This window comes from Euprymna scolopes, chromosome 15 (assembly GCF_053919585.1).
Source record: "Euprymna scolopes isolate OS-2025 chromosome 15, ASM5391958v1, whole genome shotgun sequence".
NCBI lineage: Eukaryota > Metazoa > Mollusca > Cephalopoda > Sepiida > Sepiolidae > Euprymna > Euprymna scolopes.
Window position 1 is genome coordinate 112,240,120 of NC_136496.1, and position 15,107 is coordinate 112,255,226.

A 15,107-nucleotide genomic window follows, 5' to 3' on the forward strand; every position below is an offset into this window, starting at 1 on the left:
ATGGCAATAGAAACAAGCTTGCTTTTTGGTGTTTTTGCTTTGTTTTGTTTTTTTTCCAAATAAATTGAGTATTCAGGGATTTGTTTTTTTTACATATTCTTTATATTTTATCAAAATTACATAAATAGAAATAATTTAAAACTATCTGAGCTAACTAAAAACAAATATTGACCCACAATAATAAATTCATACCATACAATATTCAAATCATTCAAATAAAAATTTACCTGATTAAATTAATTTGATGAACTTGTTATATGAAAAATTTATCCAATTTACTTTGTTCTTTATCGTTGTATTCACCAGTTGATCCGATTTTGTTGCTTATGCAGAATAATCCAGACAACTTGTAAAGTTAAACCCAGATTACCTCATCAGAAATTACTTTATTTAACAAGTGTGGGTGTTTCGAAAACAAAAAAAAAAGTGTCTTCTGTGGTCTCTACCTTTGTTTCTTCTTCATTCCAAAACAAAACAATCTTTGTGTTTATTATGCAATCTTGAAATAACCTCTTCCACCTCTTAATTTGGTTATCGTTTCTTTCTCTGTATTCTACAGATTCTCTCTTCAATCTCAAACTTTTTCTTCCAATCCCTTCTACCTCATCATATATCTCTTTCTCAATTTCATTCTCCTATTCCATCAATGTCTCTCCATCCTATCCAAGTCCTTTTTTTTTTCTTTTCGTGAATAATACTGATGGTGAATAATCTCTTTGTGTTAAACGTTTATAATCAGAGTTTTAAATATTTGACTAAAGATAGACTAGACAAAGATAAATCAAGAGAAAAAAAGAAGTTTTAAACATACCATAAAACAATAGTTTATCTTAACCAAATTTAACAGTCATACAAAGAACTGCACTTCTTTTAGTATCAGCTAAATATATCTGGTCACATGACACTAGTCTTGTTTGGTATTAAAATAATTATTAGTTTGAATTTATTTACTTAAAATCTAACATTTCCTTAAAAACATGTATAAAAAATTATTTGATCATGTAAATGTTCGTTTTAAACAAAATACCTAAGCTAAGTTTAACATTTCCTTTCTCTACATTTTGAAATTATACAAAATTGGCTTTTCTGAAACTTAGCAACCCTGACACACAACTTGATAGCTCGGAAACTGCTCACCAGAATAGATATAGAAGTCAACAGAAGACATCGGCCTCCGCTGTAAAAAAGGATCTTGAACTCAGATCTCAACATCTACAGCCTTTGCTTTTTTTTTTTTTTTTTTTTTTTAATTTTCTTATCAGTTTGTTCAAGCTAGGGATGGGGGTATCCTACCGGATGCCAGACATTCACCTGCTATTTCATATAGTCCAAACGAGAGATCTTTTTAAGATTCCAACCGTTACTTTAAGTGCAATTGTTTGAATCTTTCTTGCACTTGGTTCACCAGGTATGTTTGCCAGGTAATTTTTCAAATTCTTTTTCATGAGTTCAGTTGCTCCTATAATTACTGGAATGATAGTTTCTTTTTATGCCATGCATAGCACCTTGGTATTTTGTTATCTATTCTCTCTTAGCTCCGTTAAATCCTGCATCATTGAAGACACTAACTCCTAAGGTTGCTTCTTTCTCCTTCTTGCCCCATATCACTTATGTCCAAAGAAAGTAAAAACCATCAAGTTTGCAAAGACACAAGATTATGTCAAATTGATCGATACCAACTCCCTGGCTGATAGGACTAGGAAGTAGTACCAACACTGATAAAGTTCCAATCATAAATATCTCAAACTATTTAAAGAGTAAATATAATTTCAAACTCAACAATTCAAGGAATATTCGGAAAACAATGTTTATATCAAATGGAATTATTTTTCTAGTGTTTACACCTGTTAAAAATTAATTAAACATTTTTTTACACTATAAATAGTTTTCTTTTAAAATTGTAAACAGACAGAAGTACAATAAGCTGATTTTTTTTTCATATAAAATTAATAACATACTCCTCTTTAAGAAATGCATACATTAAACAACAACAAAAAAATAGATTCATTTACAAAGGAAGGTTTGAAAAAGAAAATAATTTTATTGTTAAAGGCTGTTAAAAGATAGTTATTTGGTTAATAGTTTAGTAGAAAAAAAAAACAAAAAAACTTGTGACAAATTTACCTTTTCCTGCGGTGACAAAAGATCTCCACTGTAGTACATCATTTCAGACTCATAATCCGGGCCCTTCTCCAGGTAGGTTGGATATTCCATGCCAGAACCAATGTCGCTTATGATGCGGCTTCTGGCCTCTTCAGAAGAATTCCGGACTTTATGCAAGTCCTAATGTGCAATGAAAGCAACAGAGGGCACAGATACTTAAAGAGTTCATGCAACAAAAGATTGTGACCAGAAAAGCATACTGACAATATTGATACAACATACAAATATATAGATATATTACAGTTTACTTACCATTATGATAATAAATACAAAGTAAGGAATAAAAATGGAGCAGGGAATAAAAATCTAAATGAAAATAGACAAAATTTTTGTTGTTGTTATATATGTGGGGATCTATGAATTAAGCTGACTCAGACACACTAAACTCATTTGTAATGTTGATCAGCATGGGTGGACCACTTGGACTCAGACACAATGAACTCATTTGTAGTTAAGTTAGCTCAACTCATCTTGGCGGATTTCTGTTAGAAGTTACAAGACTCGAGGGCATTAGTGCTTAATTCAACCACAATAGATGATAGGATTTGAACTCGTAATATCCACTTCCATAATTTGTGATGATAGACATTAGATCAATTTTACAGATGCTGAAAGATTATTTTCAATTATTTTAAATATTTCTTCAATTCACGGGAACTGATGAGTAACCAGTTAGAAATTTATGGCACAGATAGAGAAAAATTAATTCTAATATCTTATTTAAACAATTATGCAGATTACATGAACTTTGTTCAAATATAATTTACTTAGTAAATGCCTTTCTTGAACAGAAAACAGATTGTGAAAGTGTAATTACATAAGCAAAGTTAGTAAAGTTTGTTAGTATACCTTTTGAATCTTCAGCATTATCTTTTTCTTATTGTATACATTGTGATTATAGGTAATATATGGTGCAGATAGCAAATAAAGGTCTGAAATTCAAGCTTCACTTTCAGTTTTGGAAAAGTTAGGTCATGTAGTATTCCATTGACGATGTCACAGGAGATAATTAACCCTTTGAATGAATCTGGGTATAAGCAACACGGCCCAATTTTGGAGAACTTGTGATAATGCAAAAGTCTTTTCAAGAAAAAAAAAAAAACAAAAAATGGAAAGTCCTGTGTCTAGTTTGTCAAAGACAAATGACATAGGTGCAAGAGAAACAAAACAATTTTTGTTAGTGATGCCTTACAGGTAAGCACATTTCCATAAAACATGGAAGTTTTTCTGAAAAATATTTTTGAACTGCTATATTTCAAAATATCTTTGAATTGCTTTATTTGTTTTTCTTTTTTACTTTTAACTTATCTTGCCTTAACTTAATAAACACATATATTGTAAAAATTAGATTTAACTTCAAAATACTATTTAAAAAATGATATGGTAACAGACACATAAACACCCTAAAAACTTAACCAGGTAGAGAGAACAGTAATTTATCTTCCTTTGGCAGCATTTGTTTCTTTACCACTTTTTTAATTTGTTGTCTATAATAATTGCTCGAAAATTGTTTGAACTGTCTTTTTTGTGTGGAGGGGGTGGGGTAAAAAGATAGTACCATGATGTTCTCTTCTTTGGAGTCCTGAGAATTGCTAAAGAAATCATGAATGAAAAAAATAGGAAAAATAATGACAGGAAAAAATGGGAGGAGGGGGTCTAAAAGCCCTGTACGGACCAAAAGAGAGGTAGCTATGTTATGTGCTGTGACACCGTTGATGGAGAACAATGTGACCTAACTTTTCCGAAACTGAGAGTGAGGCTCTAATTTCAAACCCCTTTGCTATTTGCACTGGAAATATAACTAGACATTTTAGTCCATTAAAAACAAGCTAAGAAGTTTAATAGCCCATTGACATAGAATGAGTGCTTTATGCCAGATTGATGGTTGAATATGATTAAATGTGTGCTTATTTTGCATTAAATACTAATTCTGATTAATTCCTAACTGTGCATCGAATGGATAAGGTAATATTTTATTCACTGCATCTTATCATAAAGGTCCATATTTCAGCCAGATTGACCCAGAAACTAAGAAAACTTATTAAGTAAATGTGGTATTGTGGTTACTAAGTTCTATTAATCCTTAAGTGTGCATTTAACAGATAACGTAATACTTTGTTCGTTGTACCTTATTATAACAAAGGTTCATATAAAATTTTAGCCAGATGAGCAGAGTAGTTTCCAAGAAAAAAATGGAACGGGCAGATAGACGAACTAAGAAAAATATAATATAGGTTACTATTATTTTCTTTTGTAGAAGAATTTAGTAATGCAAGCATTTTTTTTTGTTTTCTATTTATGATTATAACTATTTCCTGCTCTCCCCCAATGAATCATATATACATAGATATATAGAAACATGGACGATATTAAAGAAATTATTTTTTTTTTTTTCTTTTTTTTGCATAATTTAGCGAGTTATTCAAAATGAAGGCATTGGACCATTTTACTTGTTCTTTTATTTTCATTTCTACACACTGACTGACAATCGGGCATGCAATTTATTTCTTGGCCCTTCAGCTTGGGATTATAAGCATATACCATGAAACTCTGAGGCCTAAATAGGTAAATGATTATATCATCAATTAATAAATAAAAAAATATATGTCCTTGCAGCAGCAATTGAGTACTTTGTTAATTTTTTTTTTACACAAATATAAGAAATTTAATTAAAATTTTGTATACTTTCCTTACACGTTTAAAAAGTGTTTTTTTTTTTTTTTGAAAATTTGAAAAAATATTTTTCAACATCAAGATTTTTATTTTATATATAAAATAAAAATCTTGATGTTGAAAAATATTTTCAAATTTTCATATATATATATATATATATATATGAAAATATTTTCAAATTTTCATATATATATATATATATATATGAAAATATTTTCAAATTTTCATATATATATATATATATATATATGAAAATATTTTCAAATTTTCATATATATATATATATATATATATATATATATATATATATATGAAATTTTTTTAAATTTTCATGTAAATTCCGAGTTAAACGATATATAATTACAACAAAATTTATTGTATGACAAAGAAGTACAGATAATTATTAAAATCTTTTTCTTAACCTATGGATTTTCAATGAATGACACATCTCATCAGAAGAAATGTTATTAGCAAAATAGATATGTGGTAATTATGATTTTTGCTTATTAGCACATAGATTGAAAATTAAAAATTTATTTGCTTGGGATCGTCTTAAAAATATTGATATTTATATTTTTTGGACTTGTTAACAGTACACAACCTGTAATCTTATGGCATTTTAGTATTTTATTTAAATCATATCCATTATAACTATTTCATTTGATTTTCATTCCCTTTTCTAAGTGAACAACAATGGTATATTGTGTGAAAAGAATACAAAAACATAATTTACAATATAAAAACTAATACATTTCATAAGCATGCAAAATAAAATATTCTCAGCCAGAAACACAAATTTATTATTTAAGTAAACAGATTTTAACCCAGACAAAAAAAAAACAAACAAAAAAAAAACAACAACAATGCAGTTCAATAAGAATGTCTTTTTGTGAGGGAGTCGTTTTTAAAATAGACATGATTGACATTTACAAATACAAAATACAAAATTTTACATCAGGAACATTGATTTTTCCCAGGTTGCTAAAAAATGCAATTCAAGTTACAACACACTAAAGAACATGAGGTGTAGTAGAAAATTCTGTTTTTAAAAGATTTTATGTACCTACTGTCAAGAAATAAAAAATATATTTCTCTCTACACACACAATTATTAATGAATTTTAAATGGATTTAAATCCAGTTTCAGTTGTAGAGATAACTCCAAGTAAGGTATTCTAAGCAAATCTGAATTTATTTTATTTATCTATATAACTCATATATTCACGTATGTCTGTATGTATGTGTATATGCCCGAGTATGTGTGTGTATGTATGTGTATATGCCCGAGTATGTGTATATGCCCGAGTATGTGTGTGTATGTATGTGTATATGCCCGAGTATGTGTGTGTATGTATGTGTATATGCCCGAGTATGTGTGTGTATGTATGTGTATATGCCCGAGTATGTGTGTGTATGTATGTATATGTATATGCCCGAGTATGTGTGTGTATGTATGTATATGTATATGCCCGAGTATGTGTGTGTATGTATGTATATGTATATGCCCGAGTATGTGTGTGTATGTATGTATATGTATATGCCCGAGTATGTGTGTGTATGTATGTATATGTATATGCCCGAGTATGTGTGTGTATGTATGTATATGTATATGCCCGAGTATGTGTGTGTGTGTGTGTATGTATTATTAATGAATTTTAAATGGATTTAAATCCAGTTTCAGTTGTAGAGATAACTCCAAGTAAGGTATTCTAAGCAAATTTGAATTTATTTTATTTATCTATATAACTCATATATTCACGTATGTCTGTATGTATGTGTATATGTCCGAGTATGTGTGTGTATGTATGTGTATATGCCCGAGTATGTGTGTGTATGTATGTGTATATGCCCGAGTATGTGTGTGTATGTATATGTATATGCCCGAGTATGTGTGTGTATGTATGTATATGTATATGCCCGAGTATGTGTGTGTATGTATGTATGTATGTATATGTATATGCCCGAGTATGTGTGTGTATGTATGTATGTATGTATATGTATATGCCCGAGTATGTGTGTGTATGTATGTATATGTATATGCCCGAGTATGTGCGTGTATGTATGTGTATATGCCCGAGTATGTGTGTGTATGTATGTGTATATGCCCGAGTATGTGTGTGTATGTATGTGTATATGCCCGAGTATGTGTGTGTATGTATGTGTATATGCCCGAGTATGTGTGTGTATGTATGTGTATATGCCCGAGTATGTGTGTGTATGTATGTATATGTATATGCCCGAGTATGTGTGTGTATGTATGTATATGTATATGCCCGAGTATGTGTGTGTATGTATGTATATGTACATGCCCGAGTATGTGTGTGTATGTATGTATATGTATATGCCCGAGTATGTGTGTGTATGTATGTATGTATGTATGTATGTATATGCCCGAGTATGTGTGTGTATGTATGTATATGTATATGCCCGAGTATGTGCGTGTATGTATGTATATGTATATGCCCGAGTATGTGTGTGTATGTATGTATATGTATATGCCCGAGTATGTGTGTATGTATGTATGTGTATATGCCCGAGTATATGTCTGTATATATGTATGTGTATATGCCCGAGTATGTGTGTGTACATGCCCGAGGATGTGTGTGCATGTATGTGTATATACCCGAGGATGTGTGTGCATGTATGTGTATATACCCGAGGATGTGTGTGCATGTATGTGTATATGCCCGAGGATGTGTGTGCATGCATGTTTATATGCCCGAGGATGTGTGTGCTTGTATGTGTATATGCCAGAATATGTGTGTGTATGTATGTGTATATGCCCGAGTATGTGATGTATATGCCTGAGGATGTGTGTGCATGTACGTGTATATGCCCGAGGATGTGTGTGCATGTACGTGTATATGCCCGAGGATGTGTGTGCATGTACGTGTATATGCTCGAGGATGTTATGTGCATGTATGTGTATATGCCCGAGGATGTGTGTGCTTGTATGTGTATATGCCCGAGGATGTGTGTGCATGTATGTGTATATGCCCGAGGATGTGTGTGCATGTATGTGTATATGCCCGAGGATGTGTGTGCATGTATGTGTATATGCCTGAGGATGTATGTGCGTATATGCCTGAGGATGTATGTGCGTATATGCTTGAGGATGTATGTGCGTATATGCCTGAGGATGTATGTGCGTATATGCCTGAGGATGTATGTGCGTATATGCCTGAATATGTATGTGCGTATATGCCTGAATATGCATGTGTATATGCCAGAGTATGTATGTGTATATGTATGTGTGTATAGGTGTGTATGCCAGAGTGTATATATGTGTATATGCCCGAGTATGTATGGGTGTATGTGTATATGCCCGAGTATGTATGGGTGTATGTGTATATGCCCGAGTATGTATGGGTGTATGTGTATATGCCCGAGTATGTATGGGTGTATGTGTATATGCCCGAGTATGTATGGGTGTATGTGTATATGCCCGAGTATGTATGGGTGTATGTGTATATGCCCGAGTATGTATGGGTGTATGTGTATATGCCCGAGTATGTATGGGTGTATGTGTATATGCCTCAGTGTGTATGTGTATATGCCTGAGTATGTATGTATGTATGTATATGTATATGCCTGAGTATGTATGTATGTATGTATGTGTATATACCTGAGTATGTATGTATGTGTGTGTATATGCCTGAGTATGTATGTATGTGTGTGCCTGAGTATGTATGTATGTATGTATGTATGTATGTGTATATGCCTGAGTATGTATGTATGTATGTGTATATGCCTGAGTATGTATGTATGTATGTATGTGTATATGCCTGAGTATGTATGTATGTATGTATGTGTATATGCCTGAGTATGTATGTATGTATGTGTATATGCCTGAGTATGTATGTATGTATGTGTATATGCCTGAGTATGTATGTATGTATGTGCATATGCCTGAGTATGTATGTATGTATGTGTGTATGCCTGAGTATGTATGTATGTATGTGCATATGCCTGAGTATGTATGTATGTATGTATGTGTATATGCCTGAGTATGTATGTATGTATGTGCATATGCCCGATTATGTATGTATGCCTGAGTATGAATGTATGTATGCCTGAGTATGTATGTATGTATGTATGTATGTATGTATTCCTGAGTATGTATGTATGTATGCCTGAGTATGTATGTATGTTATGCCTGAGTATGTATGTATGCCTGAGTATGTATGTATGCCTGAGTATGTATGTATGTATGCCTGAGTATGTATGTATGTATGTATGTATGTATGCCTGAGTATGTATGTATGTATGTATGTATGCCCGTATGCCTGAGTATGTATGTATGTATGTATGTATGCCTGAGTATGTATGCATGCCTGAGTATGTATGTATGTGTATATGCTTGAGTATGTATGTGTATATGCATGCATATGTTCTGTATGAGAAAAAATGAAAAATGGATAAAAACGAACGAAATATAAATATAAAAAAGCCCAGCCATGATGAAGCTTCTTGAATAAAATGAAATAATATATCAGTCCTTTACACGACTGTTTGATGTGTTCTTGTCTTATATTTACTTTGTTATTCTTTTGCCATCGTATTTTGTGTTATGGTGCAAGCTGACGTACTTATTTCAGGAATAACGCAGAGACTTTAAATATAACTACATTTAACACAAGTGTTGTAGCTTTACAGGCTGGTAATAATCAAGACAAATGTAGTGGTATTTTTAACAAAAAGTGTATTAACAAAAATATGCCACAGAAGTACACGTCATGATTCTGGAGCCATAACTGCTACCCAATAACTGTTAAATATAATTATATTCATGGTCTCTAGGTTAATCTATGATTTCTGAAATAGATATATAAGCTTACCTCATAATATTTTGTCTACAGATTCATATTCACACATACATACACACGTGTGTATGTGTGTGTGTTAAAATAACGAATATGAGGTTGATAGTTACAGTAATACACATTTTACATTAATTTTTAGTGAATAGATTTGTTAACAGATTTCTCTTAGCCTTGACATTATCTTTTTTAGATAATGAATTATCAAATTAAAGTTCATATGTACTGGAACCATAGAAGAATATAGTAATAATAGCAAGGGGTAAAGTGGGCCAGTTGTCATGGGTTTTTGATTTTAAGAGGGCTTACTTTTTCTGAGAGAGCCAACAGGAGAGAGTGAGAGGGATTTTTGGTGGAGTGGAGAATATTGATATTGTAAAGACAGTGTAGTGGTTGGGGGCAGCGTTTTTTTTTTTTTTTTTTTTATATCCTAAATAATACTGAATGAACATGACTTTAAAAGGACCTACTTTTGCCATGAGGTCAAAGGAGTGGAAGATTTTGTTACTAATGGCACTATTCAAGGAAGATCAGCAGAGTTACTACTTCCATTGATAGAGGATGAAATGGTAACCCTTTTAAATTGGAGATATCATATAACAATGAATTTAATATTTTATTTATTACATTTATTGCCTTGTATTAAATTCCAACAGAATTACATGGCATTATATCATTAAATAAACAGTCCAAATTCTAATATATATATATATATATATATATATATATATATATATATATATATATATACACACACAATAAATTTACATTCCTGTTACCACAAAAATCAGCCCACAAATCATTTTTTTCTTTATATTTCTTTTTATATTTTTTTTAAATATTGACAATTTTTCTTTGAAATATGAAAAAAAGTAAATACAAAAATTTGTTAACATTTTAACTATTAAGATCCCCTAAATGCCAGAAAGTTTTCTACTCAAATAGTTTCTTCCCTCAAACAGCTAGACTTTGAAATTCCCTTCCTACTACCCGTTTCCATGACTGTACTAATAATATGCAGAAGTTTAAATGTAATAAACCAATATCTTGTTAAATTTTCCGAAGCAGGGTCCCAAATAGTAGCCAGTTATGTCCAAATGGTGATATACCTTGTCAAGGGTTAGGGGTGAATAAAAATTTTTTTTAAATAAAAATAAAATATAAAGAAATATAAACATAAAAAAAAAAAAAAAAAATGATTGAACTCATTTTTTTGTGGTAATTGGAATGTAATTTTACAGTATATGTACTCTAGAGGCCAAAATACATTTTTATTGAGTTTGTTATTCGAAACTATTTTATAAGAGATATATACTTTTAAAAAGTATTAATTTTTATATACTCTGAAAATGTATATATTTTAAACCAAAATATCTGGCTGAGAATATGAAACCAAACGTGTACGACGACATCTTATGACAACATCTTATATGTGAGAAGTTCTACAATATAACAAAATAAAAAGTAAGACAATAAAAATATTGAGGAATAAAAAAGAAAACATGCCAGTAAGCATAGTGATTGTTTACCTTGTCAAAAGATAGATCGAGTGGAGATGTAATATCGCCCTTCTCAATAGAGATGCTATCTTCACCTGTTTGGGATAAAAAGCAAACATGTCACAAATCACTAATTGCTAAAATGTATTTAGAAAAAATATCAATTTAACAAATTTCAAATTTTTTTTTTTTTTTTTTTTTTTTTGCAATTAAGTGCACAAAAACATTTATTTATAGAAGGTCTTTTTTGTTGTTCTTTTTTATTCAAATCTAAATCTAGAGTAGACAATATTTCATTAAAAAAAGGGTGGGGAGAAATGCTGCTCAATATAATCACTTTGAAATGAGAACATTAAGTATAAGAAAGATTGCAATTATTTAACTAATCTTATTGATATAAATAAACTTTAGAGAAAAAAGAATTTATTTTAAATATTCATGTTTGCGAGTTATTAGAATTTTCTCATTGTTTCTTATAATTATATTAATATTTTATCAAACTTTAAGTCATAATAGTAGTAATAACTTGATTGGTGCTCTCCCTCTATGAAAAATCCAAGGATGGAGAGCACCAACCAGACCTCAATGCGTAGAATACTGGAATTATGGAGAGGCTTACTGCTACTTAAATTCCAGAGAAAAGCAATGGTTGTTAATAGCAAGAAATCAATGGTAAATTGTTTCAATAATGCAAGGTGATTTGCAATGATTAGTGAAACAGATGAAAAGTGCTGGAAATCTGTGCAGAACATCACTTGTTATAGTCAGTGAACAATTGCTCTGATGAGAACTTGTATGAAAACTTCTAATGAGGAAATAATGATACAATTAAAACATACCTAACTGTCCTTGCTGAGACAGCATTGAAGCAGGAATGATCAAGTATGTTTTCTTCAACTGTAGCAAGCTCTCGAAGTATTTCAAGGTAATGGTTTGCATTGACCCTGTGCTGTCGATGCTATAGGATGTTTTGTATGTAACTAACAATGCTGGTCCATTACAAGATAGGAAGAAGTGGACGGTGTTTCTTGTGATCCCTGTCATAGCTAAAATGGTGGCATGGATGGCATATCAAGATAGTTTAGGGGGGTGAATATTTCTCTGATTTCATTCTCTAAGCATCAGCTTAAGGTTAAAATTAGTTAAAGTTTTACGCATGAAAGGGAGTCAACCATGAATACATATTCCCTAAGCATGGTTTACATAGTTCTCAGCTCTGTTGGATCCAGTCTAGTTAAGGTAGCCTCTCAGAAAATTGAGTGAAAAAGTTCTGACCCCAAATTTGTATTTTTGGTAATAGAATTTCTCCAACTTGCACACTCTTCACTTTTATTTTGATTTCCCGAATTTTTTTTTTAATCTTAAAAGGATATCATCCGCGTCTAAACTACAACTCTACTTCATATACTCGAGTCTCACTCCCATTTAGAATACTTAAGTCTCACTCCCATTTAGAAATCTACTTGTATGTTTTCGGTTGTAAAACTGAAAAACAGTGGGTAGTCTAGATTTTTTCTTTTTTTTTTTTAAGAAAAAGATACAAAAGACCCTTTCTAACCTGTTTTTTGTTGTCCCACTTTTATATTTTAATTCCATAAATATAAACAAATAAAATTCAAATGAGTGGGGATATTTTAATAAGAGAGGACACATGTGGTAAATGTGGTATAGTGGTAACTGCTAAATCATCTTGCTAAGAGGATGATGGACAAATGATGACAAAGAACTCATTCACCAGAATTTTAACTTTTTAAAATCGTATCATATTCTTTTAGCAAATAAATAATTCAAAGTCCATGATGCCTTTCCATATCAAATGTTTGAGGATAATTTTACATAACCATTCCCATAAGTTGATTACCATCGCCCATCACCAATCTTGGTTAGGTCATCAGAATGCTGAAGAAGCACTTTCTGCTCAGGATATTGTACAGCTAATTACATTGTGTGTGTCACTGTACAAAAGGCAAGAAACAGATCAACTAAAGATCCATAAGAAAAGGTGCTGTCTAAACAAAAGGCAATTTTTGTTTTTTTCTGAAAATCGTTCCAGACAAGGCATGAAACCACTTGATGTAAGAAGTTTAAAAATATATATTGTTTCAAGATCAAAAACTAACCAATGATAAAGTGTTATATGGATAGATTCCCACAATAAAAACAGCAATTCTTCCTCCTTTGTCAGAAACATCACTCATGGAATGTGAAGACTAAAGGGTAAGAAATAAGGGGAGCGAGAGTAATGATGCTGCCAAAAGTAAATCCAAAGTTCGCTTTCTATTCTATTAGAATATACTGTTACTTAATGCTTCATCTAATAGAAGCTATGTCACCAAGAGGTACCAAGCCTGATTAGCGCAGAAATCGTTAATATAACCAGAGACACCAAAATTAATTTATATTCATCTCTGCTGTCAGTGATCTCACCAGTTCCGTGTGTGGCAAAAAATCTGAGTCATAGATTGTATTGTATAGTCATATGAGTGCTCGTTTATAATAGAGGTAGAACTAGCATGTTTATTGTGAATAATTACAATTATACATAATAATTACATATTATACATATAGAGTCAAATCATAAGGGTGGATCAAATGTTCCATAGCTTGATGAAAAATTTGTAAATTAAATTAGGTGCAAGTCCAGAGTTCAACCTAATTAAAAAAAAATTTTTAAATGCAGAAAAATCTTTATGATGTATGTATTCGTTATGAAACGAAAATGTCATTCCAAAAATTATGTAAATTGATCCAGTATTTATATATATATATATATATATATATATATAAAATCATTCTATTTTTATTTACAATTTTTAGCAGTTTTAATAGTAGATCATATAGCCATCACAAGGATGATTTTGATCTCAGTAGTGAAATTCAGTTGTTTCCCTTTATTTATTAAACATGGCAGATCAAGACATCTCGGTTTCTCAATTATTATTCATTTATTTTTTTTCAGTTACAAAAGATTTTTTAAAAACTCTACTTGATCAATTCATGTGATTTTTGGAACATGACATTTTCATTCTGTGAGGGGTACATATACATCATTTTCTGTATTTTTCTTTTCTTTGTTTTTTAATTAGGTTGACCTCTGGACTTGCACCTTAAATTAATATTAATTCAAAGTGATGAGGTATAAAGATATTTGGAGTTTATTTTCAGAATCCATCTGGCATCAGTTTTATGTTGTCTTTCCTATATAACATTCTTTCTGATGAAAACTTTATTTTTCTTTTGTTTATCGTAATGTATATATATTCACACACACACATTTGCTATTCATTGTGGAAGATAACACTATTAATGTTTCTGTTTATATTTAAATACTTAACACCTGGCAATATTCCATATTTTATTGAACAGCCAAGAATTGATTGATTTCTTTTTTTTTTTCTAAGACACTAGAAAAAAACCTAATGTCAAAAGGAAAAACCCGCCTTGAGTTGGAGATAAAAATTATATAAGTTTAATAAGAAATACACACCTGTAAAAAATTCTGATTGGAGGAAAATTTATTACTATTTTCTCAATACATAAATACGAATGAAGAAAAAAGAGTCTACAATATATAAGAAAGGGCAGACAACTCAAAAAACGAATCAAAGATTAGAGAAAGATTTTTCTAAAAGTTAGGTATTCAGACAATAGAATGAACAATGTTTTGCAGTACAAGATTAACAGTCTTTTTCTTTATTTCATATTTTTAATTTATGGTGCATAATATTCTTGCTTTAGAGAGTCAAATTTAAGCAAGCATTTGTCTTAAAAAAAATTTTTTTTTTGTAAACATATGCCAATTTCAAGACAGATTGAAAAGTTAAAATTTAAAACCAGAAAGAGTAATAACTTGAGAAAGAAAAAGAGCGAGAGACACAGACAAATGCAAATAGAGTGTGAGAAAGAGAAAGATTATTGTGCTTATTCAAATGTGCATAAAAGTAAATTATGTT

General features: G+C 30.8%; 1 protein-coding gene across 50 annotated transcripts in view; it reads right to left on the reverse strand.

Annotated features, from left to right (window-relative positions):
* LOC145294072 (uncharacterized) overlaps positions 1-15,107 on the reverse strand; it is a 616,260-nt gene that overhangs the window by 281,733 nt on the left and 319,420 nt on the right. For 46 of the 50 annotated variants that reach the window (XM_080141108.1, XM_080141084.1, XM_080141083.1 and 43 more), the window contains 2 exons: positions 11,185-11,249; positions 2,125-2,283 (listed from right to left, as the gene is read on the reverse strand). In XM_080141108.1, coding sequence (XP_079997234.1) covers positions 2,125-2,283; positions 11,185-11,249 — 224 coding nt within the window. The remainder of the gene's footprint in view (positions 1-2,124; positions 2,284-11,184; positions 11,250-15,107) is intronic. The other 4 variants (XM_080141127.1, XM_080141126.1, XM_080141125.1 and 1 more) reach the window with 1 other exon arrangement.